A 23,081-nucleotide genomic window follows, 5' to 3' on the forward strand; every position below is an offset into this window, starting at 1 on the left:
TCAACAACATGTACATCTGCATTTTTATTCTGCAAATCCTTGTGAAGTGTGTGGCAAGAGGTTCCCTTTGTACAACATATTAGGGTTCCTACCCAGAAATGCTCTAAGTGTAACCCTGTCCTTGCACTTAAATGTGCTATAGTGGGATAGTTTGAGTCTTACCTTAGGGTGTCTCCTAGTTCAGATTTTTCAGCACTTCCAATGCTATCTCACGAGTCAAACAAACCTATGAACATTCATTCTGCCCTTCATTGTGTATGTTCATTATACCCTGTTAGTCCGATTTTGTATAGATCATACACACTTCAAAAATCCAGGGTGGAATGTAACAATATTATATAACGGACATGCTGAGTCGCAGATAGGCACAACAAAAAGACTGTCACAAATAAGCTTTCGGCTAGCAAGGCCGTCGTCAAAAATACACACACACACACACACACACACACACACACACACACACACACACACACACACAGTGTGATTGTTTTGTCATCTCCTTTTCAGGCTGACTGACTTCTTCCAGTATGCTACCAATAAACCGAAGTTTTGTCACGTGCTCTACTAATGATTGAGACATTTCATATTGACACCAATTGTTACAGCTAGGTATTTGACTGATTCAAATTATGAATCATTGTCAGATTAGTCATGGAATACTACATTTTTGTGTTTTGTGAAGTGCACAGTTCCACTTTCTGAACTTAAAGCAAGTTGCAAAACTTTGAATTTCTGTCAGGTGTAGTTTCTTGAGACAGTACTTCACAATAGATAAATGACTTACCGAACGAAAGCGCTGGCAGGTCGATAGACACACAAACAAACACAAACATACACACAAAATTCAAGCTTTCGCAACAAACTGTTGCCTCATCAGGAAAGAGGGAAGGAGGGGGGAAGACGAAAGGAAGTGGGTTTTAATAATTTTTCCCACATGGAATGTTTCCTTCTATTATATTGATAACAATAGATAAATGCATATCTTCCACCCAAGACAACATTAAAGAATAATCAAATAGAACGCACAGATTTCAGCTCAAAGGCTGAGACCAACTGTATTGAACAGAACACAACAATATCAAGCTGTAGGCTACCTTCAGCTTTTGCTCATATTGAAATGTGCAATAATGTTGAGGTTGGCTGCAGGAGTTGTGTCCCAAATATTTAGAATTTCAATGTAACACTCTTATTAGTTTCACATTCCTGTAGCACTCATGTATATATGTTTATTAAAATGATGTTGGCGTCCTTCAACATAAAGGCTTTGATTTTTGTTTCAAATCAGCAAAATATTTCTTTTACTACTTTCAATATGGAAAAAACATTTAATGAAACAGATTCAGAATTGCATTGTTAGCCCAAAACAGAAGGCTTGTTTTCTTAGTGCTCCACAGTTTTTCCTATTTTGATTCAGATAAACTGATGCTACTGTGTTCATCTTTGGCATGTTAATGCAGAAGGTGTCGCAAATTCAGTTAAGTAAAAAATTGTGCATGTTCCACATTTATTTTATGTTTATAAGCAAACTTTGTTCTTCGTTTGTGTGAGATTGTGTATGCCACATAGTTTCTTTCCCATTATCTTCATTGGTTACGTCAAGGCTTGTTCATTTTTCAGCATTTCAGAATTCCAAGCAAAAGTCATGCTGTTCATCAGCTGTAAACTATATTTGTGCTTCTCTAAGACATTTTAAAATTCTGGCATCAGTATCGCAGATCTGCCAACTTTTACAGTTTATCCGTAAAATTTACAGAAGTCACAGCATTTTACAGTTTTACATATGGACAGTGTCATTGTACAACATAGCAGACAAAAATTTGAAACGTTAACATTTGATAATCGCCCCACTTCTGTACAGCCGATTGTTAGTGTGGGTCAAAGGCAGGTCTACTATAGTCGATAACTCATTCTTTGATATGATATGTACTTTTAACCATGTAATGTTCGCGTTGTCACGGGAATTGAATTTAAAGCTGGGATAACAGTTCTTCCTTGTGAATTTTGTGTGTCGACTGGCTCTGCTCCACAAACTCTTTGTTCGCTCCATTTGCTTGTTGTGATATAATCCATATTTGTTGACCACGTGCAGACTAATTTCATTCATTCTGTGTGTGTGTGTGTGTGTGTGTGTGTGTGTGTGTGTGTGTGTGTGTGTGTGTGTGTGTGTTTCATTTAATGGTTTAAGGCTGTATGCTTTGACATGTTTCAATGAATTGTTTGACTGCCTTGATTGTTTGCTTTAATTTTATGTGACATTCTGTGATCCAGGTTTCTTTCAGTGTCTCAGTACATATTGTGACATATTCCAATTGTATAATTCATGAATAAATCTAAGAATGAAATTCTGTCAATTTTCGCTGCATACTAAAATCAAGAAAGGCAGAAAAATTTGCCTTTTGTACAGTATGTGGACGTGATATTAATATTGCACATGGTGGAAGAAATGATATAAGAAATCATGCTGAGTGTGGTAAACAAGTAAGTTATGTTAAATCAAAGGGAGATAACAAGAAATCAACATCTTTTTTGCCAAGTCTGGAAATTATGTCAGTAATGTAATTAGAGCAGAGTGTTTGTCTACTTCCTTTTTGGTGGAACACAATGTGCCCTTAGCTGTGGCTGATCATGCTGGTGCTTTATTTATGATTATGTTTACAACATCAGAAGCTGCAAAGAAATATAGCTGTGGTCACACAAAAATGACTTACACTGTAAATAAAATGGCAAAAAATGCATCATCTGAAGTTTTACGTGCCTTCAGAACAGGCCATTTTCCTTGGCAATGGGTGGAAACAATGACATGAATGCCAAATTGTATCCTGTTGTTGTTACATTCTATGATATTCTGCAGGAAAAAGTGATGTTATCACAACTGAGTTTTCATAACGTAAAAATTGAAAACTGTGTGGCATTCTGCTCCAACATTGCTCCTGTTGTGATAGGAAACAAAAATGGGGTTTCAGCAGTTCTGAAGGAAGTTCAGCCAGTTATTGCCATTGTAGGTTGCATTTGCTACCTTATTAATTAAGCAGCTGAAAACTTGAACAGGGCCTTCTGCACTTTCCATCATGTGACTATTCCTGTATGTGACAAATCGAATGTTGCCCTTCAGAATTCTTCCCCACAAGTTCACTTTTTATTAGGACTTATAATGAATTTGCCAAAACAGTTGGTCACCAAGTTTGTTAAGCCCAAAATTGTCAAAAGCTCATCATTGTTCGAAGTCGAGTACAACTTGATTCAAAAGCAGGGAAGTAATGATGAGTTAGTGATTGGCATTCATACTTCAAACATAGTGAATGATCTCCAGGATACAGATAAATTCCGTTTCTTTTCATCAGTGAGGAACTGTTTGTACTGCCTGTGACTACATGATCTACAAGTTTCCACTCAAGGGTGAAGTGTTAAAAGCATGCTCACGTTGCTAGGTTAGACAAAATTGAAGATGCACAGTTTTCTCCCATTCCTTTTTTCTTGGGAAAATTTCGTGTCATGTTATACAAGGAAGAGAGCGAAACTACAGATGAGGTGGTGAATGAGCTTCAGAGGCAATTCACTGCTCTTAGGTAGAGGACATGCTGCAAGTGATTCCAGTTGGCCACAAATATCAGGAATTTGTGGAACTATTGGACTACTTAAGTATAACCGAATTTCTAGAGTAATGCTCTCTGTTCTCACCATATCCCACAGCAATGCAGAATGTGGACGTGTGTTCAGCCTTGCAAAGAAAATAGAACAGAGTTCAGATAATCTATGTCCAGTGAATGTGTGGAGCCTTATTTCTATTTTGAAGACCAGGGGTTCTGCACTCTGTTATGAAAAAACATTTTCCCAAGACTTTTTACAGGAAGCTAAAAAGCCACAACTGTGACTTTAAAGTTGAACTATCATGCGATTCACTGTGTGAATTATATTATTTCTTGCGTGTGTAATGTTAAACAAGTTTTTTGTGTAAAGCACTTTTCAATTACTGCATATGTGCTTAATTTATCAAGGAAGTCATGTTATGTATGCTCCAAACTAATATTCACCATGCCTTCTGCTGTTTAACATGGATTTCTTTTTTACTGTTATGTTCATATACAAGTCATTGGCGTATGATGTAAGTAGATGTAATTTCATTGACGCATCCTGTTTAAAGCATGTATTGTTGTACTTTGTAGCCCAGAATATTGTTATTTTCGTCGAGCCAGGGGAATGTCGAAAATCATTAATTTTTTTGGTCGCACGTGAGTTTTACCGATAGCCCATTTCAAAAGTTGGTGTGTATGGTATTAGTTACTAATTTCAGTTGGTATTTATCTGGTGAAGAGTATATATATTTGATACTCGGGGGAAGCTTAAGAGTTTTGTAAAATATTTGATAGTATATAAATGGTTGAGACCTTCAACTGTGTATGCTGCAAACTGGTAACAATATCATTGAAGGAAATAATTCCCCCTTTTTGCAGTGTTGGAACTTCTGTAATTAGTGAACCATTTTCATCTGTTCCGCTTTTTTATCTGTTTGTTTTAAGTCAGTGGTTTAAATTTTATGATTGTGGTGTAAACTTAGTTCTTACGAAGTCAACTCTGCAGCTTAATATTGGTATTTCACACATATTATATACATGGTGGTCCATTCAGGCCAAATATCTCACAAAATTAGCATCAAACGAAAAAATAAGAACAACAAATCTGCTCAAGCGTAATGGGGGGGAAAACAGATGGTGTTATGGATGGCCCACTAGATGGTGCTGCCACAGGTCAAATTGATAGAAACTGCATTTTTTTTTTAATAGGTACCCCCATTTTTATTACATATTCATATAGTACATAAATATGAATGTTTGATTTGAAACATTTGTTTCACTTTATGATGAATGGCACTGTAATATCCGAACACTTATAATATGCCTCACCCATTTAGATGAACAGTTGGTAATAATGTCGTTTTTTAAATTAAAATGAAAAGTAGTTATGTTTGGACTTTATTTCTGTTGTTCCAATGTGATACATTTACTTTTGTGACCTTATCATAAATTATGGGAATGCATGCTGTTTTTCTGCATGAGCAACCGTAATAACGTCATTAATGTAATAAATGCTCAAAATGATGTCCTTCAGCTTCAATGCATTTGGTAATATGCGTAACGAAATTCGTCTCAACAGCGAGTAGATCGCCTTCAGTAATTGTCACACATGCTTTGACAATACGCTGACGCATGTTTTCAGGCATTGTCAGTGGATCATGATAACAAATATCATTCAATTTTCCCCAAAGAAAGAAGTCTGAAGATGTAAGGTCCAGTGAACGTGTAGGCTGTGGTATTGTGCTTCTACAACCAGTCCACCTGTCATTAAATATTCTATTTAATACTGCTTCAACTGCATGTGTGCTGTGTGCTGGACATCCATCATGTTGAAATTACATCTGCATTATGTCATGAAGTTAAACATCTTGTAGTAGAATCGGTAAAACATTAGTTAAGAAATAGACATACATTGCAACATTTAGATTGCCATCGATAAAATAAGGGCCAATTAGATGTCCTCCCATAATTCCACACCATGCATTAACCTGCCAGAATTGCTGATGTTCCATTTGTTGCACCCGTTGTGGATTTTCCATTGCCCAGTAGTGCTTGTTATGCCAGTTTACGTTACGCCTTTTTGTGAATGACGCTTCTTCACTAAATAGAACTCTTTAATTTATTTTGTGCCCAGTGGCAAAAATTTACACGACATTCCAAATCATTTCCATGCAATTCCTGGTGCATAGAAATATGGTTAGGGTGAAATGTATGATGATGTAGAATTCTCAAAACCGGCTTTTTTGAAAATTCCAATTCTTGCTCAATTTGTCTGCTACTGATGCACGGATTAGCCTCAACTGCAGCTAAAACACTTATTTGGGCATCTTAATTTGTTGCAGTTCTTGGTTGTGTCTTCTTCTTTGGCTGAACACTTCCAGTTTCTTTAAATACATTAACTATCTGATGAAATGTCGGGACACATGGATGCCGTCTGTCAGGATAATGATCAACATACATAGCACAGGCTTGTTGAGCATTTTGATCACAATAGCCATAAACAAACACCATATCTACCTATTCTGCAACTGTTAAACTTTCCATTTTATCAAGATTATGTCTTCCGTTTAATTATTATGACTGGAGAAGTGTATTATCATATCTAATTTAAGTAATGAATTGCACACAATGCTATCGGTTGCATTGGTATATTTGTCAGAATATTACAGCGCCATCCATAACAAAGCGAAACAAATGTTCCAAGTCAAATATTCATAAAATAGAAAGAAACATTCCACATGGGAAAAATATATTAAAAACAAAGATTCCATGACTTACCAAACGGGAAAGTGCTGGTAGATAGGCACAACAAAACACACACACACACACACACACACACACACACACACACACACACACATATTATATATTTAAAGGCAAATCCAACTAAGCTTTTCTCGCCTGACATCCTGTGAAAGCTATAGGAGGTTATCAAGTTGCTGCAATATTTCTTGACTTTTAAGTCCATACCTCACCACTTACGTAAGTATGAACATAGTGGGTGTCAAATGAAATTTGTAACAGGATTGAGGATTCTTGGTAGGAAGGGCATGGATGGAGAGTCATTGACAGAAGTAGAAGTAAATTCAGATGTGTAGGAATCTTGCTTTTCATGTTAAAGTTAGTTACCCAAGAGATGAGACTAATAGGAATGTCACACCTTTTGCAGACAATGCAATTATCTATAAGACAGCCCCTTTTGAAAAAATTGCATAAATTTTCATTCAGGCTGTGCTTTATAAGCTTACAAAATTGTACAAAAACTGACAACTTGTATTAAATGTTGAACTGTAACATGCAGTATAAAAGTGTAGTCTCTTGTTGTTAGAATATCATTAGGGTCACAATTGGAATAGTCAGTCCATACAAATACCTTGGTTTGACAATTTGTAGGCACTTAAAATGGAATGACCACATAGGCTTGGATGTCAGTAAAGTAGGTGGCAGACTCCTGTTCATTGTTAGTACGAAAATGCTGTATGTCAACAAACAAGATAGCTTAAAAAATGCTTGCATGACACATCCTAGAATAATGCTCAAGTTTGAGAGCACCCACTAAATCAGGGGACATTGAACTTACACAGAAAGGGGTAGCATGAATGGTCACAGGTTTGTTTGACTTGGGGGAGAGCATCAATGAAATGCTGAAAAATCTAAACTGGTAAATGCTTGCAAATAGGCACACGCAATCCTATGAAATACTTATTTAGTAATTTTCAGAATCGGCGTTAAGTGAGGAGTCCAAGACCAAGAATATACATCTGACTACCTCCCTACGTATCACTCTCATAGAATATGCTACCTGCAAGTGCTCCATATCCACAGGGGGTGGGGGTGGGGGGTGGTAGTGATTCTAAGAACTCTCCTCTCTGCCATGTACTTTAGTGGCTTGCAGAGTATGTATGTCCATGAAGATATAGAACCTCACGAACAGTGCTTGATAGTCTGAAGATAATTGTGGGAATGAGAGATAATGTTATCTTGAATACTGATATCTGATGTTTGCTTAATAATTTTGTTTTAATAAACAAAATTTTGGAAAGACAGCCACCAACCTATAGACGTTTGATGATGCTATTAGTGGTTGTTGGAGAGGATGGGGGTAGGAGGGGGGGGGGAGAAAGGCAAAAGCAGTTGATGAAATCTGCTCCCACCCCCTCTCCCATTATTATCTGTCTGCCCCCTCCCCTCCTATCATATACAGGTCTAATATGTATTTCTGTTGTTTCCAACCGAACCCATCATGTTGTTGGATTGTTTGAAAGATATGTACCACAGATACAAGCCAATTTAACAAGTTTATATTTTGTGTGACATAAAACAGTCCTCTTCACCCTACAAACTTGTTTTTAGGTTATCCAGTATCAGTCTCTGGAATGATAACTGTGCCAGTCACTGGATCAATGTATCAAACTGTGGTGGCAAATCTACAACACCTCCATCCACAAGGGGAGCCAGGTAGTTTGCAGGTGAGTAAGAATTAAATTACATTCTTCAGCATTACTTAACATTCAGCTATGTAGTAGCAGTATGTGGATAGTGTTCTTGAGTATTATTTGTAAGCATCTGGTGAAAGATCTTGGTAATTTGAAAGTGTTTAGGGTAGTATTATTATTCTCTCCATACCTATAAAAAAAATGTATGTAGTGGTCTTCAGCATTCTCCCTGTCACAATTACATGTGTGTTAAACATGACATTTGGAGTCTTATACAAGCTCTTACTCTGTTGAGTGGTTATGTCAAATACTGTACTGTCACCCAGGTATTCAATAATTAGGTAGGAGTGACTGAGTTACACAGAAGTAGTGAGCAGAATCTGACTTAGGTCATGTAAGTCCTCTCTAATCCCAAACTCTTCGTGTACTGGAAGCTAAAAATATAGGTTAGCTCCAATGTGTAAATAACCAATCAAATGTCAGTTTCCGTTAATGAAGTCGTTATGTAGAAAAGAAATTGTTCTCTGAACTAAAACTCCAGAAGTTCAGAAGACTACGGCATTTAGTAGGAAAGACACAATTTTCTTTCTGAGAGATGGCACATTTGTCAGTAAAAATCATAGAGGGAAACAGAGATGAATACAGTAAGCAGATTCAGTACTTACTCAGAGATGAAAAGGCTTGCACAGGCACAGGCTAGAGTAGTATGGAGAGTTGTATCAAACCAGTCACCTGACCAAAGACCACAACAAGAACAGTTGTTCTTCCTCTGCTCTAACATTGGCATCTAAATTTCTTTGCAAAGTTTCTGCAGTCATTTAATGCTATTGAAGTCATAGCGTAAAATTGTTTTTATATGTTCTTATAACATTTGGCTTTAAACTTGTCTAGTATTAATAACGGCAGTTTTTTCAGTGCTACCCACATACAGCAATGCTGTCAGGTGGAACAGCCTTCACACACACACACACACACACACACACACACACACACACACACACATATTACTTTTATGTTTTTGTAGTGAAATACGAGATGTTCAATTTAACAAAAATTCATTTACTTCTTCCTTTACTTAAAGCCAAACTAATTAATAAAAAAAGTTCCTACTCCATGTTGAGATATGAAATAAAATATAGAATTTCGTGGTATAGGCAAAACTTATGTATGGTTATCAGAAAATTAGATTTATCTACATTTCCTAATAATGCCCTCATCATTAATTGTGCAATTTTAACATATTAACTTGTTTCTGTAGCTTTGAACACACGAAAGGTTTAAGAACATTTAATAGAAATACATTTGGGTTAATACTGCATTGAAATATGATGGTAGTAATGTTTGATAAATTACATTGCATTAATCATTGTTTGTGATTATGTTTTTGCGAATTACAAAAGAGCCAGATAATGTTGTTCACTCCTACCAATGTCAGCAGTACATTTCAATACATAGAACATTATTACATAGTTACTATTTCCATAATATTTCCCTGAGGTGATTTGCATTCATGTTAAACTGTTTTGGATTATTGTATTTTGATATTGTTACTATCTATGGTTACATGTGTTTGCTTGTAAATTCAGTATGTATATACATACATCAGTATCTGGACATCAGTATTTAGGAAATTAATATTCTGTACGTGACTTCGGATACAGTTGAAATCAGCTCCTGAAAGATTTGCATACTATGAAGATTGGGCAAAACGTTTAAGAGCAGATAGATGGAACAGCTGATTCACAAAATGAACTGATTTGTTTTGAAAAATTGATTAATACAACAAATATTTTTTACATGCAAAAAATATATCCCTTTACAGAATTAAAAATTTCAAAAGATACAATGTTATATAGAAAATATTGTTAAACAACATGTAGGAAACTGTAGAATGACATATGTTAAAGATCAGAATACCTTTTCATCAAAATATTACATAACATCGGAAAAATGTCTGGTTAATCATCTAATACAATTTAGAAAGATATACAGTGAAATACAGTGTCACTGGATTGGTTCCCTTTTTGTAAAGAAATACTGGGAACAGTGTTTGCTCATAGGTTTTCCTACCCTCCCCCCAAGGTTATTTAGGAAGAAAGGGTTTTATGCGCAGGGGTTAACTCAAGATTTGTCTCTTAAGTTTATTCACAGAGTTTCCACATTTTGGAAGATTTGAAAAATCAGTTTATGATTAATCCAATCACAGACTCAGAGAATCACTGCTTTTGTTTAAATTCTAAAAATATTTACATAGAAATATTAAAGTATTTTCCACCAGCAGTACTGTTTTTAGTTAGTGTGTTTCCTTTTTAAACAAAATGAAGAGACTTAAATTTAATAGTTTGCACTTTATGAAGCTAAATGCGGTCTTTTGTCTCTCAAACATAACTAGTTTTGATTCATATTTTTCATGTAAAACAGTAGTGTATCAGATTTACAACTAAAATCGTACTCCACATCAGTCCTCAACAAAATTCATCAGATGAGTCTTTGGTTCTCACAAAAACAGGTAGAACGTCAATAGCATTGGCAGAGAGATTTCTCAGGACAAATAATGATAGTGTCAGTTTGTTTTCAAGTGTATCTTTAGCTGTGTAGTCATTCTAATAATGTTAAGTGTCTTCCCAAAATCTTATCCATTTACAAGTGTAGTATAAGTAAATGTTGTAAAATTGGGCACGATAACAGCTTCACTTCCAAAGTCACTTCTTACTCTCACTTCATCTCATTGCATACTAACACAGGAAGCATAAGTTTCAGCATTTCATCCTATCCAGCACAGTTCTCTCTTCATTCACCATAACCAACCTGTACAGAGTTGTAAAAGAACTAGCATCAAATGTGTCATTGAGTTTCTCAGTAATATCAGATCTCTACGTCCTCTGAATATCATCAAAATCCTCAAAGTTCATAAAAGTGTATTAAAATTTGTGAATGTAAGATTATTAACTGTGCATCAAAGTATTCATTTTCAATCACAAGATCATTCATCAGTAGCAATGAAGCATCTCTTATTCTCTCACTCATAATACATCAGTAACTTAAAGTGTGAAAGTTTGTATCAGGCTCTCACAAAATATCTTAAGTATTTTTTAAATAATTCTCAATAGTGTCATAGTGCTGTAGTAAAGATCATAGACAATCATAAGTGTCAAAGCATGTTATTTTTGCCAAAAGTATAAATGTATTCTCTCTAAGCAATCTCTTCTCTTTGTCAGCAATGTTGTTGTAAGATTAGCAATAAGTTATGTGGTGGTCAACGTATTAAGGCACAAAATTCTTAAAAGGTATGTTTTCCTTCACCATCAACAGGTGTTCAAAATAACTTGCCAGACACAGGGAGAAGTATATTCAATAAATTTCTTCAACAATCTTACAGTCAAAGTTTGTGTGTTGCCTGGTGTCAAAAGTTCTTGTAAAACTAACCTTACATCTTGTCATAATAACAGAATGATAGAAGTAAGTCCTAAATCAAGTGGAAATATTTTCCCATAACTTACATCCGAGAATATATGTAACTAAATATAGCTAAAGTGCAGTACTGGTTTCTGAATGATGCGACATCTGGAATGTGTAAATGAGGCTCATAGACATACAGTAAATAACTGATAAACAAGTTGCATTAAAGTGTTTGTGAAGTTTCAAGTCAGGTAAAATATAGTAAAGGTGTTTGTCCAAATTTGTGACATTGTAGCTGTGTAAGAAAATGCCAAATGGTTAGGGCCTTGTGTATGCCACACACACGAAGCATAGAGTATGCATCCCGCTGCGGTAGACTGAAATTCTTCTTAAAAATTTCTTCTATTGTTGGAACACAAATAATAAAGTAAAAACAAAGTGGATATCAGTGTTCATATCAAGTAGTAAATTTGTAACATTTCTGAGCCCAAACGGTTTTCTTGATTTGGGATAGATGAGCTGGTATGCATTAGAGTGAGGATTTCCCACAACCTCAAATGGGCCAATGTATATGTCAAAGAAGTTTTTGATATCACTGTTTATGAAGTTAGATCTTGTAATTTTTCTGCTGAGATGTGGTTGCCCAGTTGAAATTGTGTTGTTCTTTGTTCAAATATGCAGGTTGTTTATCATACATTATTTCATAGGGTGTGAATCATATGGTGGTATGTTGCAGACTGTTTACAGCATCCAAAAAGTTTTCAGTATTTTCTAACCAGTTGGAATGGTCCCTTCTACAATAGGTCCTGCACAGTCTACTTATTTCCCACATGTATAATTCTTTAATTCTTTTGGATTACAGGATGGGGAGTTGACTGAGGTATAATGTCGTTTTCACTTGTAAACTCCTTCCAGGTTTTGGATGTGATCTGGCGTCCATTATCTGAAAGCTACGTTTTTGGTGTAGTGTATGAAAGTAGTCTTCGGTTAGTTTTTGAATTTTTTTCTTGCTGGTTGCTTTCTTTGGAAGGCACATTTTAATGAACTTAGAGAATAGGTCTGCCATTACAAAAATGTAGCAATACCATCCTTCTGCTCTGTGTAATTACCCTATAAGTCAGTACCCATGAGGTCTATTTGCTTGTTAGGTATTAAACTCTGTAAATGGCCCCTATTGGTGTGATTATCAACTTTGACACTTAGGCAACTGTCACAGGGTGTAAGGCACTTTGTTACTCTGCAGACAGTGTTATGAAAGTACACACACTGCCATATTTTTTTGAGTACACTTAAGGAACCCACAGTGACCGAAACTGGTATAAGTGTAAAGTATTCAGAGGTCTGTGTATTCTTCAGGCCAGCAAACCCTCCACCAATCACTGTCAGGGCTGTGCCTGTAAAAAAGAATCCTCTTGAAAACCTGACAGTATTGTTGTACCTCTTCATGGCCCTTTTTTACCAGATAACTTCTTACCAGTTTCCAATTGTCGTCATGGTTCTGATTTCATCGAGTTGATTGCAAATTATTCTAATATCCCTGTCCTCTTTCACTCCTTTATTTACATCGTGGTGAAGTTTTTTCTCTTGATTTCCATTTGCAGTGTCATTTACATTTCCCACTGGTAACCTGGATATGGCATCAGCCACAATGTTGTCCATCCCCTTAATGTATTCTACAGAAAAGTTGAATTACCGGAAAAACATAGTCCATTGAGTCTGTCTAGTGTGGTAGTGTTTGCATTCTTGAATATAGCTGAAGGCTTTATGATCTTATGTGCCTGTACTTGGTGACCCAATAAGTAGTTCCTAAATTTTTGGAATCTCCATTTATAGCCAGAAGTTCTTCTTCTCAAATGGAGGATTTTTTCCCTCTCTCTCTCTCTCTCTCTCTCTCTCTCTCTCTCTCTGTGTGTGTGTGTGTGTGTGTGTGTGTGTGTGTGTGTGTGTGTGTGTGTGTGTTTTCCCCCTCCCCCCTACGAGTGAAGGCAACTGAATCGTGCATTTTAACCTCATGGCTCTTTTTTTTAACTATATATGACGGTAGTATCTGTTCCCGAAAGAACAGTTACTGTGGATGACCATGCAGCTTTACTAGAAATGAAATGATAATTAAATAGACACCCTAGCTGCAAGCAGGCGTTGATACACTTTATTGGGGACATGTTGAAAATGTGTGCCCCGACCGGGACTCGAACCCGGGATCTCCTGCTTACATGGCAGACGCTCTATCCATCTGAGCCACCGTGGGCACAGAGGATAGTGTGTCTGCAGGGACTTATCCCTTGCACGCTCCCCGTGAGATCCACATTCCCAACATGTCCACAACACTACATTCGTAGTGCGCCTAATGTGAAGCACATCCGTCCACATCTAACCCACCAACAAGCAACAGTACCTCCATTACGACAGCTGCCACCCATTCCACATCAAACGGTCCCTTCCCCACAGCCGAGGTCTTCGTGGCAAACGAATCTGCTCCAGTCCGGAATCCTTGAACCATTACACCAACAACCTGAAAACAGCTTTCGCATCCCGCAACTACCCTCCCGACCTGGTACAGAAGCAAATAACCAGAGCCACTTCTTCATCTCCTCAAACCCAGAACCTCCCACAGAACCACCCCAAAAGTGCCCCACTTGTGACAAGATACTTTCCGGGACTGGATCAGACTCTGAATGTGGCTCTCCAGCAGGGATACGACTTCCTCAAATCCTGCCCTGAAATGAGATCCATCCTTCATGAAATCCTCCCCACTCCACCAAGAGTGTCTTTCCGTCGTCCACCTAACCTTCGTAACCTCTTAGTTCATCCCTATGAAATCCCCAAACCACCTTCCCTACCCTCTGGCTCCTACCCTTGTAACCGCCCCCGGTGTAAAACCTGTCCCTTGCACCCTCCCACCACCAACTACTCCAGTTCTGTAACCCGGAAGGTGTACACGATCAAAGGCAGAGCCACGTGTGAAAGCACCCACGTGATTTACCAACTGACCTGCCTACACTGTGAAGCTTTCTATGTGGGAATGACTAGCAACAAACTGTCCATTCGCATGAATGGACACAGGCAGACAGTGTTTGTTGGAAATGAGGATCACCCTGTGGCTGAAGATGCCTTGGTGCATGACCAGCACATCTTGGCACAGTGTTACACCGTCCGGGTTATCTGGATACTTCCCACTAGCACCAACCTGTCAGAACTCCGGAGATGGGAACTTGCCCTTCAGTATATCCTCTCTTCTCGTTACCCGCCAGGCCTCAACCTCCGCTAATTTCAAGTTGCCGCCGCTCATACCTCACCTGTCTTTCAACAACATCTTTGCCTCTTTACTTCCGCCTCGACTGACATCTCTGCCCAAACTCTTTGCCTTTACAAATGTCTGCTTGTGTCTGTATATGTGTGGATGGATATGTGTGTGTGTGCGAGTGTATACCCGTCCTTTTTTCCCCCTAAGGTAAGTCTTTCCGCTCCCGGGATTGGAATGACTCCTTACCCTCTCCCTTAAAACCCACATCCTTTCGTCTTTCCCTCTCCTTCCCTCTTTCCTGATGAGGCAACAGTTTGTTGCGAAAGCTTGAATTTTGTGTGTATGTTTGTGTTTGTTTGTGTGTCTGTCGACCTGCCAGCACTTTCATTTGGTAAGTCACATCATCTTTGTTTTTATATAGATGAGGTGACTTACCGAACAAAAGCGCTGGCAGGTCGATAGACACACAAACAAACACAAACATACACACAAAATTCAAGCTTTCGCAACAAACTGTTGCCTCATCAGGAAAGAGGGAAGGAGAGGGGAAGACGAAAGGAAGTGGGTTTTAAGGGAGAGGGTAAGGAGTCATTCCAATCCCGGGAGCGGAAAGACTTACCTTAGGGGGAAAAAAGGGACAGGTATACACTCGCACACACGCACATATCCATCCACACATACAGACACAAGCAGACATATTTTTTCCCACGTGGAATGTTTCCTTCCATTATATTGATATCATCTTTGTTTTTATATATGTATATATATCATTTTACATTTTCCTGGATTTTACACTTAAGTATTTTCAAAAGTGTAAAAGCAGGGTTTCATTGTAGTTGTATAGTATCCAAGTATGCAGATCAAGTCAAAAGAGGAATTGCTTTTTGGACAGATTAGGGAAGCTTACTACAGAGTATTTGATAAATTTGAAAAGCGTAATAATGAAGAAGGGATAGTGGATGTAATTTTCCAGGATTTTAGACCAGAAAGTAAAGCTAATTATAAAACAAATGTTGATCCAATTGCAGTACTGTAGTTAAAATTTTACAGCCTATCGAAGGTAATGTCCCTGTTGAAAAACAAAATGTCTGGTGGCTAGAGCCTCCCGTCGGCTAGACCGGAAGCCTGGTACACGTCTTTTTTAGTTGCCTCCACTATGGCAACTTGCATGTTGATGGGGATGAGATGATGATGATGATGATAATGATAACACGACACCCAGTTCCTGAGCAGAGAAAATCTCCAACCCAGCCGGGAATCGAACCCGGGCCTCTTTCCATAGCATTCCGCAGTACTGACCACTCAGCTATCGAGGCAGACATGTCCCTGTTGAAAACAAGAAAGACTTCTTATATAGGAGGGAAAATATAGGTAACATTGAAATTCAAGGGAGCTCATATATTCATGTCCAGTTGCATAACTTGAAAGGAAACTGCCTGAGAGATATTGGGAGTGCAATTTATGGAATCTCTAGAAAATTGAGAGATAAAATATGAGCATCAGTTTCACTGAATTCCCTGAACAGGGGTTAAGCCAAAGGATGCAACAGGGAGAAACAGTAAACTAATTATAAAACCGGTTCTTCTGTGCTTTAAAATTGAGTGTTCACACAAGGGAGCCTAGTGGTGGATGATCTGAATGAATATCTAATATTAGGCATATAATATAAACAGATAGGTTCACCAGGCTATCAGAATGTTAGATATGTTTACATTTCCTAATAATGCCCTAGCTATGAATTGTACAATTTTAATATGTTAATTTGTTTCTATAGCTTTGAACACATGAAGAGTTTAAGAACATTTAATAGAAATACATTTGGGTTAATATTACACTGAAATATGACAGTAGTAATGTTGGCTAAATTACATTGCACTCATTGTTCATGTGTATGTTTTCACAAATTACAAAAGATCCAGATGATCTTATTGATTCCTTTCGATGTCAGCAGTACATTTCAATACATAGAAAATTATTACATAGTTATTATTTCCACAATATTTCCCTAACGTGATTTGTGCTCATGTTAGGCTTTTTTGTATTATTGTCTTTTGGTATTGTTTCTATCTACGGTTACATGTAGCTATGCTTGTAAATTCAGTATGTATATACATATATCAGTATTTAGGAAATGAATATTCTGTATGTGACTTCCGATTTGATCAAATTCAGCTGTTAAAACTGATTACACAGTGCCTCCATCAAATTGATGAAATTTGTGGTACTATTTCCACATGCTCCTTCAGACATTTTCTGGTTGCAGAGTTTTGAAGCAGTAGTAAGGTTCATATCCAGGTCTGGCACAAATTATCAAGTCGTCATAGATGTCCAGCAGAAAGATTTAAACTTTTGGATTCAATGTCTGTTGTATGCTTTGATAAATTGACTGAAAGAGATGATTATTTAATGATTTGATATTCAGTCACTACAAAAAAAAAAAAAAAAAAGAAAGAAAGCTTCAAACCTGTACGTACTTTTAGCATTGAAACAGCATTCAGCTTTTTTGTCTGGAAGTGCCAAGTGTGTTTCACAGGATTTGAGATTTACAAACTCCACATCAGCAAGAACGACTAATGGTGTATAAAAAAGGTATTGTACTCAGCCTTGGTCATGTTGGTCTCCTCCAAGTTGAAAAGGGTGGGTGTGTTTCCCAAGGTCCTCATATTGTGGAGAAAGGTTTAATATTTGCTGTCGTCTCTCAAACAAAAACACTAGCTGTATAATTTGTTGTAAATCTCCATTTATTCACAAATAGACTAATATCTACTCATTGTAAAATATTGCACAGTATCCAGTAGTGTTGCTCAGTAATTTCACATACAGAATTCATGACAATCACATCCATATATTAATATATTCAAACTGCATGTTTTTTTCTGCATCAAAAAGTCCAAGGTCACATACAGTACTCCCAGCACTAACTTATCTGTTGCAATTTTACCCTTTTACACAGGTGATTTTCCAAAAACAGTAAAGGTCTAAAAATTAATTGGATGTTAATGTTTCTCTCAGATAGTATGTTGCTAAACTGGTGTTTTTAGTGCACCTTTGGTGTAGGGGTAGCACCTTTTATTGCTAATCAAAACACCATCTGTCCTGGGTTTGAACTGTGTCACTGCTTAAATTTTGAATAAAAATCACCAACAGTGGTGGCCAAAGACTTTCGGCAGAAGAAATTGCCTTCAATCTGCCAATGGCCTTGTCAAAGGGGGTGGAGGGACGGACAGATGCTAATGGCACTCTCTTGTTCTTGGCGTGGAAAGATGCCCCTAAAAGGCATAAGAATCAGCAATGATCAATGGCATGAGGATGCAGAAGGCAATGGAAACCACTGCATTAAAGACACACAATGTGTACTCACCAGACATGTGGCCTGTAATTGAAAAAAATGTCATGATCATCTCTCCATTGGTAAAAGATTCTGGACTAGTCCCCCACTGAGTGAAGAGGTACAGTTGCTGGCACACTGTACTCATGTTCGGGAGTATGACTGTTCAAAGCCACGTCCTGCCATCCTGATTTAGGTTTTCCGTCCTTTCCCTAAATCGCTTCAGGCAAATGCTGGAATGATACCTTTGAAATGGCATGGCCAACTCCCTTACCCATCCTTCCCGAATCTAATGTGACCGACGACCTCGCTGTTTGGTCCCCTCCCCCAAATCAATCAACAAGTTCTCCATTCAGATCTCTGGGAGGGGAGGGGGTTGCCATGATAGAAATATTGAATAACCAACAAAAGGATAATATAGTATGAGTTAGGGTGTGGAATATCAGAAGTTTGAATCTGGTAGGGAAGCTAGAAAATCCAAAAAGGGAAATGCTGTGGCTCAATCCAGATATAGTGGTAGTCAGTAAAGTTAAATGGGAAGAAGACAAGGATTTGTGGTCTTACGATTACAGGGTAATATGCAGAAAATGGTATAGCAAGAGTAGGCTTTATTATGACTAGGACAGAGAGTAGTTACCGTGAGTAGTTCGTAGACAGGATTTTTCTGATAAGGATTGACAGCAAACCAACATGGACAACAGTAGTTCAGGTATATATGTAGACATCACAATCTGAAGGTGAGGAACAGAGAAAGTATATCAGAATATTGAATGGATACTTGAGGATGTAATGGGAGATGAGAATCTAATAGCCACGGGCTATTGAAATATGGTTGTAGGGAAGAAAATAGAAGAAAGGATTACGGGAGAATATGGGGTTGGTACTAAGAATAAAAGAGGAGAAACACTAAGTTCTGCAATAAATTTCATCTAATAATAGTAAATACTCAATTCCAGACTCACAAGAGGAAGAGGTATACGTAGAAAAGGCTAAGAGATGCAGGACGATATCCGTTAGAATGTATCAGGGTCAGATTGGCATTCTTAAATTGGATACTGGATTGTAAGGCTTGCTCAGGAGGAGTTGTAGACTCGAATCACAATTTAGTAGTGATTAAGAATAGGCTGAAGTTTAAGAAACTAGTCGGGAAGCATCGTGTGCCAAGAAGTGAGGTACAGGTGTGCTAAGGAATAAAGAGATACACTGAAATGTTTCTGAGGCTGTAGATTCTCTGATAATGAATAGCTCAGAAGGCATTTCAGTTGAAAAGGAATGAACATCTCTTGGAAGGGCACTCACTGAAGCTGGAGAGAAAAACATAGGTTCAAGAAAGGTAACTCTGAAGAAACTGTGGGTAACAGTAGTACTACTTCAGGTGATCGACATAAAAAGGTAGTACAGAAATGTTTTGGGAATTTCAAGAATACAGAAATACGAGTCACATTAAGAGTTCAGTTAGAATTCCATTGTTAAATGAAGAGGAGAGAGCAGATACGTGGAAAGAGTAGATTGAGGGCCTCTGTAATAGGGAGGACTTATCTTATGAAGTGAACGGGAACCCAGTAGTCGAAACAGAGTTTAGAATAGCTTTGGAAGACTTAAAATCAAATAAGGCAGAAGGGATAGATTACATTCTATTGTAATTTCTAAAATCATTGAAGGAAGTGGCAACAAAATGGTTATTCACAACAGCGTGTAGAATGTACGAGACCGGCAGGTTTTCGGAAAATCATCCATACAATTCCCAAAATTGCAAGAGTCAACAAGTGGGAAAAGTATTGCACAATCAGTTTTAACACCTCATGCATCCATGTTGCTGCCGAGAATAATATAAAGAAGAATGGAAAACAAAATTGAGGATCTGTTAGATGATGACCAGATATGCTTTAGGAAAGGTAAAGGCATCAGAGAGGCAGTTTTGACATTGCAGTTGATTATGGAAGCAAGATGGATGAAAAATCAAGGTGCATTTATAGGATTTGTTGACCTGGACAAAGCATTTGACAATACAAAATGGTGCAAGGTGTTTGAAATACTGAGAAAAATAGAGTTATGCTGTAGGGAAAGATGGGTAGTATAACAATAAGATTGGAAGACCAAAATGGAGTGCTTGGATTAAGAAGTGTGTTAAGATAGGAATATAGTCTTCCGCCTCCACTGCTCAGGCTATACATTGAAAAAGCAATTAAGCAAGTAAAAGAAAAGTTAAAGAGCAGAATTAAAATTCAAGGTGAAGTGTTTCCTTACTTTAACAGTGTGAAAATATAAATAGAAATTTGGTGTTAACAAGAGTGCAAGCCTGTTGTGTTATGAAGTTGCGATTTACATTTTAAGAATTCTCCCTCAGCTTAGCATACTGGTGGGATATAAATCCTTTAAAAAATAATTACTTTTGTAAACATGAAACGAAACGCGTATCTCATCAGATTTAATTATTGCTTCCATTGTGTAATAATTTTGATGGTCATATGAGTATATAAGTTGCAGTTAGTGACAGACTAGATTGCTATTGTGATTTAAATTGCTTCATGCTTTGAGTTTTGGTTCATTGTGTATTTTCAGATGTGGTACTAATCGCTAATCAGGAGGAAAAAAGTCATCTTTATGATATTTGTAAATAAAGGTATCATGGATAGTATATAGAAGGTTGTCGTTCCAATTATAGGCATTATTTTATAAACCAGAGTGTAAAAACGTCAACTGAAGAAATCAGTACCCAGCATCCTGTGATTTGTTTCTTGACAACAGACCCAGTTACTACATGCATAAGTGTAACAGCATGCAAATGACAATTGAGCTGCTACAAAGGGTAATCAAAGAATTTAGAGCTGGACTGGAACAAAAAGTGTCAGCTATATGGAGAAACCTCCCAGTATCTACATGTAAAACAGTTCTTAAATCACTGTTGACAGACAAAGATAATGCATTATTTATTTAAAGTCAAAGTTAGTCACTAATTAAAAATTAATATAAATATTGCGTGAAGTAGAAATAACTATTTACATTTGTTGAAACAGAAATAATTGACTTGGAGCTGACTGAATACTAATAAGTAACTAAATACAGTGCATCCAGTTTTTGGAAATTTTTCTGCTGTATTGGTTATTTTTTAAGTACACTAAAAATAAAACAACTGCACTTCTAAAAACCTGTTGGAATTATGATTTATTAAATATGACTTCAGTAAGCACTGATCACTAAAGTTAGTTTATGATCACCAGTTCAACATATTTGGTACACACGTTTTAGTATGCAGGGCAAACTTTGATTGGATTGCGTATTACCTACGTAACGAAGTTTAACCAAGAATTATTCATTAGACTGTCAGTGAAAATATACTTAAACATGTGTGTGCTGTCTGTAAAGAGGCATTCATATTGTTTGTGTAAAGCATAAGTTAATGATTATTGGTTGACATTCACCAGTTTTAAATGGTAAAGTGGCTGACTGTAAGTTTGTCAGGGTGTGTCCATAGCAATGTTGCTTTAGACAAGGTAAAAACCCTGTAGGTTATTGTCTATCCTTTCAAATACATAAGTGTTTCCTATAAAATCCATGCTGCATAATTACTATGATTATTTTTTTTTTAATATAATCTATACAGTCAATAATGAAAATTGAAAACCTCTTCCACCATTTGCTTGCTGAATGAAACTGAAATGGTGGTGCAAAAATACAAAGTCTCTTTCCTAATCAGTTGACTTTGCCCTGTATACTAAATATCAGGATGATTTAAATAAAAGTCTGAAAGGTATAGTAAAAATTCAGAATATTGTAGTTTCATTCTGAAAGTAGGCTGAAAATATTGACAGAAATTATGTAAAGATGCATGTGGTTGCATCTCTTGGTGCTCAAACCTAATCAGTAAGCAAGGTTATGGTTCTTCCCCGGCAGGGTGAAGACCGTCTGTTCCAGGTGGTGACACCAATGGTACAGGTACCAAAGGCAGAGCCAGGGGGTGATGCATCTGCTGCCACAGAGGTGGAGGCTATCACAGTAACGCCCCAGCAATTGCTGGGACCACACCAGCTAGTTAGTGTCCCTGGTGAACCACAGCTACTGCAGGTTCTGTCTCTGAAAGAGAGCCCACCAACTCCAGGTAATGCAGCTGTACATACCCCTCCTCACAGATCGACTATGCAGTTACTGTCTCTCAAGGACAGCTCATCAACTCCAGGTAATGCACCAGTGCAGACCCCACCTCACAGACCAACCACGCCGGCTGGTAAGAGGTCTGCGGCTGTCGGCCCAGGAGAATCGTCGGTAGTGGAGGTCAGCATCGATGTCAAAGAGGAAGAGGCACCTGCGCCGACATCAGTGTCCGGTACAGGTGGATCGAGTTCTGATCAGTGACGACTTACGGCCCCTAGTCATCTCAAGGCTTTGAGTTGTCGTGGAGTGTAGCTCTTGCAGAGGATACCTGAAAATGGGTTACTTCACCAGAACTGGAGAAATAATTGAAGACTCCTTTACATTAGTACCTGTTTTGAGCCTCGTCAAGAGGTGACAGCTCCACTGTCTGTTTCTGTCTCTCTCAGTACCATGTGTCCAAAATGCAGGACAAGTTTTGGAGTTTGTAGTTTATTTTCCATCTGCTGTAGTTTGTGAGTCCTTTTCGTAGAGTTTGGTTTGGTACCTTTCTCTTTTGGAAGAGTGACACTACCAACATGTGTGTGTTCCTCTCACATGAAGTAAGTCTGTAGCTTTAAACAGAGAGTTTCACTCAATGTTGCAGTATCACATGTGTATGGTATTTAATCTGTAAAACTATGTTGTTTATTCAGTCATCTAGTAACACATACTGCTACAGTTTTTATTTAATGTTGCAGTATTAGTAAAGTGCAACTATAGTATTTGAACTTAAAGATCAGTTAAAAATTCCGAAGTTATTGGTACCATTATGATCTGACAGAGGTCAGAGCGCTGTGTTTCCTCCCCTTTGTAATGAATACAGAGCTTCAGTTATTTCAAAACAAAATCGTCAACATTACTTCAGCTGTGAGTTGTGGATGTGAAGTGTTCCTCACTTACGCGGTAAGAAAACTACATCTGTCATAAATAATATTTGTTTCTTCAACATTCATTTGCAAGAACTAATAATC

At 37.5% G+C, this 23,081-nt stretch overlaps 1 protein-coding gene and 1 non-coding gene across 2 annotated transcripts in view; one reads left to right on the forward strand and one right to left on the reverse strand.

The window, feature by feature from the left end:
• The window catches only part of LOC124799286 (DNA-binding protein P3A2), a 152,517-nt gene that overhangs the window by 97,894 nt on the left and 31,542 nt on the right, over positions 1–23,081 (forward strand). The window contains 2 exon segments of the mRNA XM_047262863.1: positions 7,926–8,041; positions 21,874–22,078. Coding sequence (XP_047118819.1) covers positions 7,926–8,041; positions 21,874–22,078 — 321 coding nt within the window.
• On the reverse strand, positions 13,582–13,656 carry Trnat-ugu. Its single transcript has one exon. It is a non-coding gene; the product is annotated as a tRNA-Thr (tRNA).

This window comes from Schistocerca piceifrons, chromosome 5 (assembly GCF_021461385.2).
Source record: "Schistocerca piceifrons isolate TAMUIC-IGC-003096 chromosome 5, iqSchPice1.1, whole genome shotgun sequence".
Lineage (NCBI taxonomy): Eukaryota > Metazoa > Arthropoda > Insecta > Orthoptera > Acrididae > Schistocerca > Schistocerca piceifrons.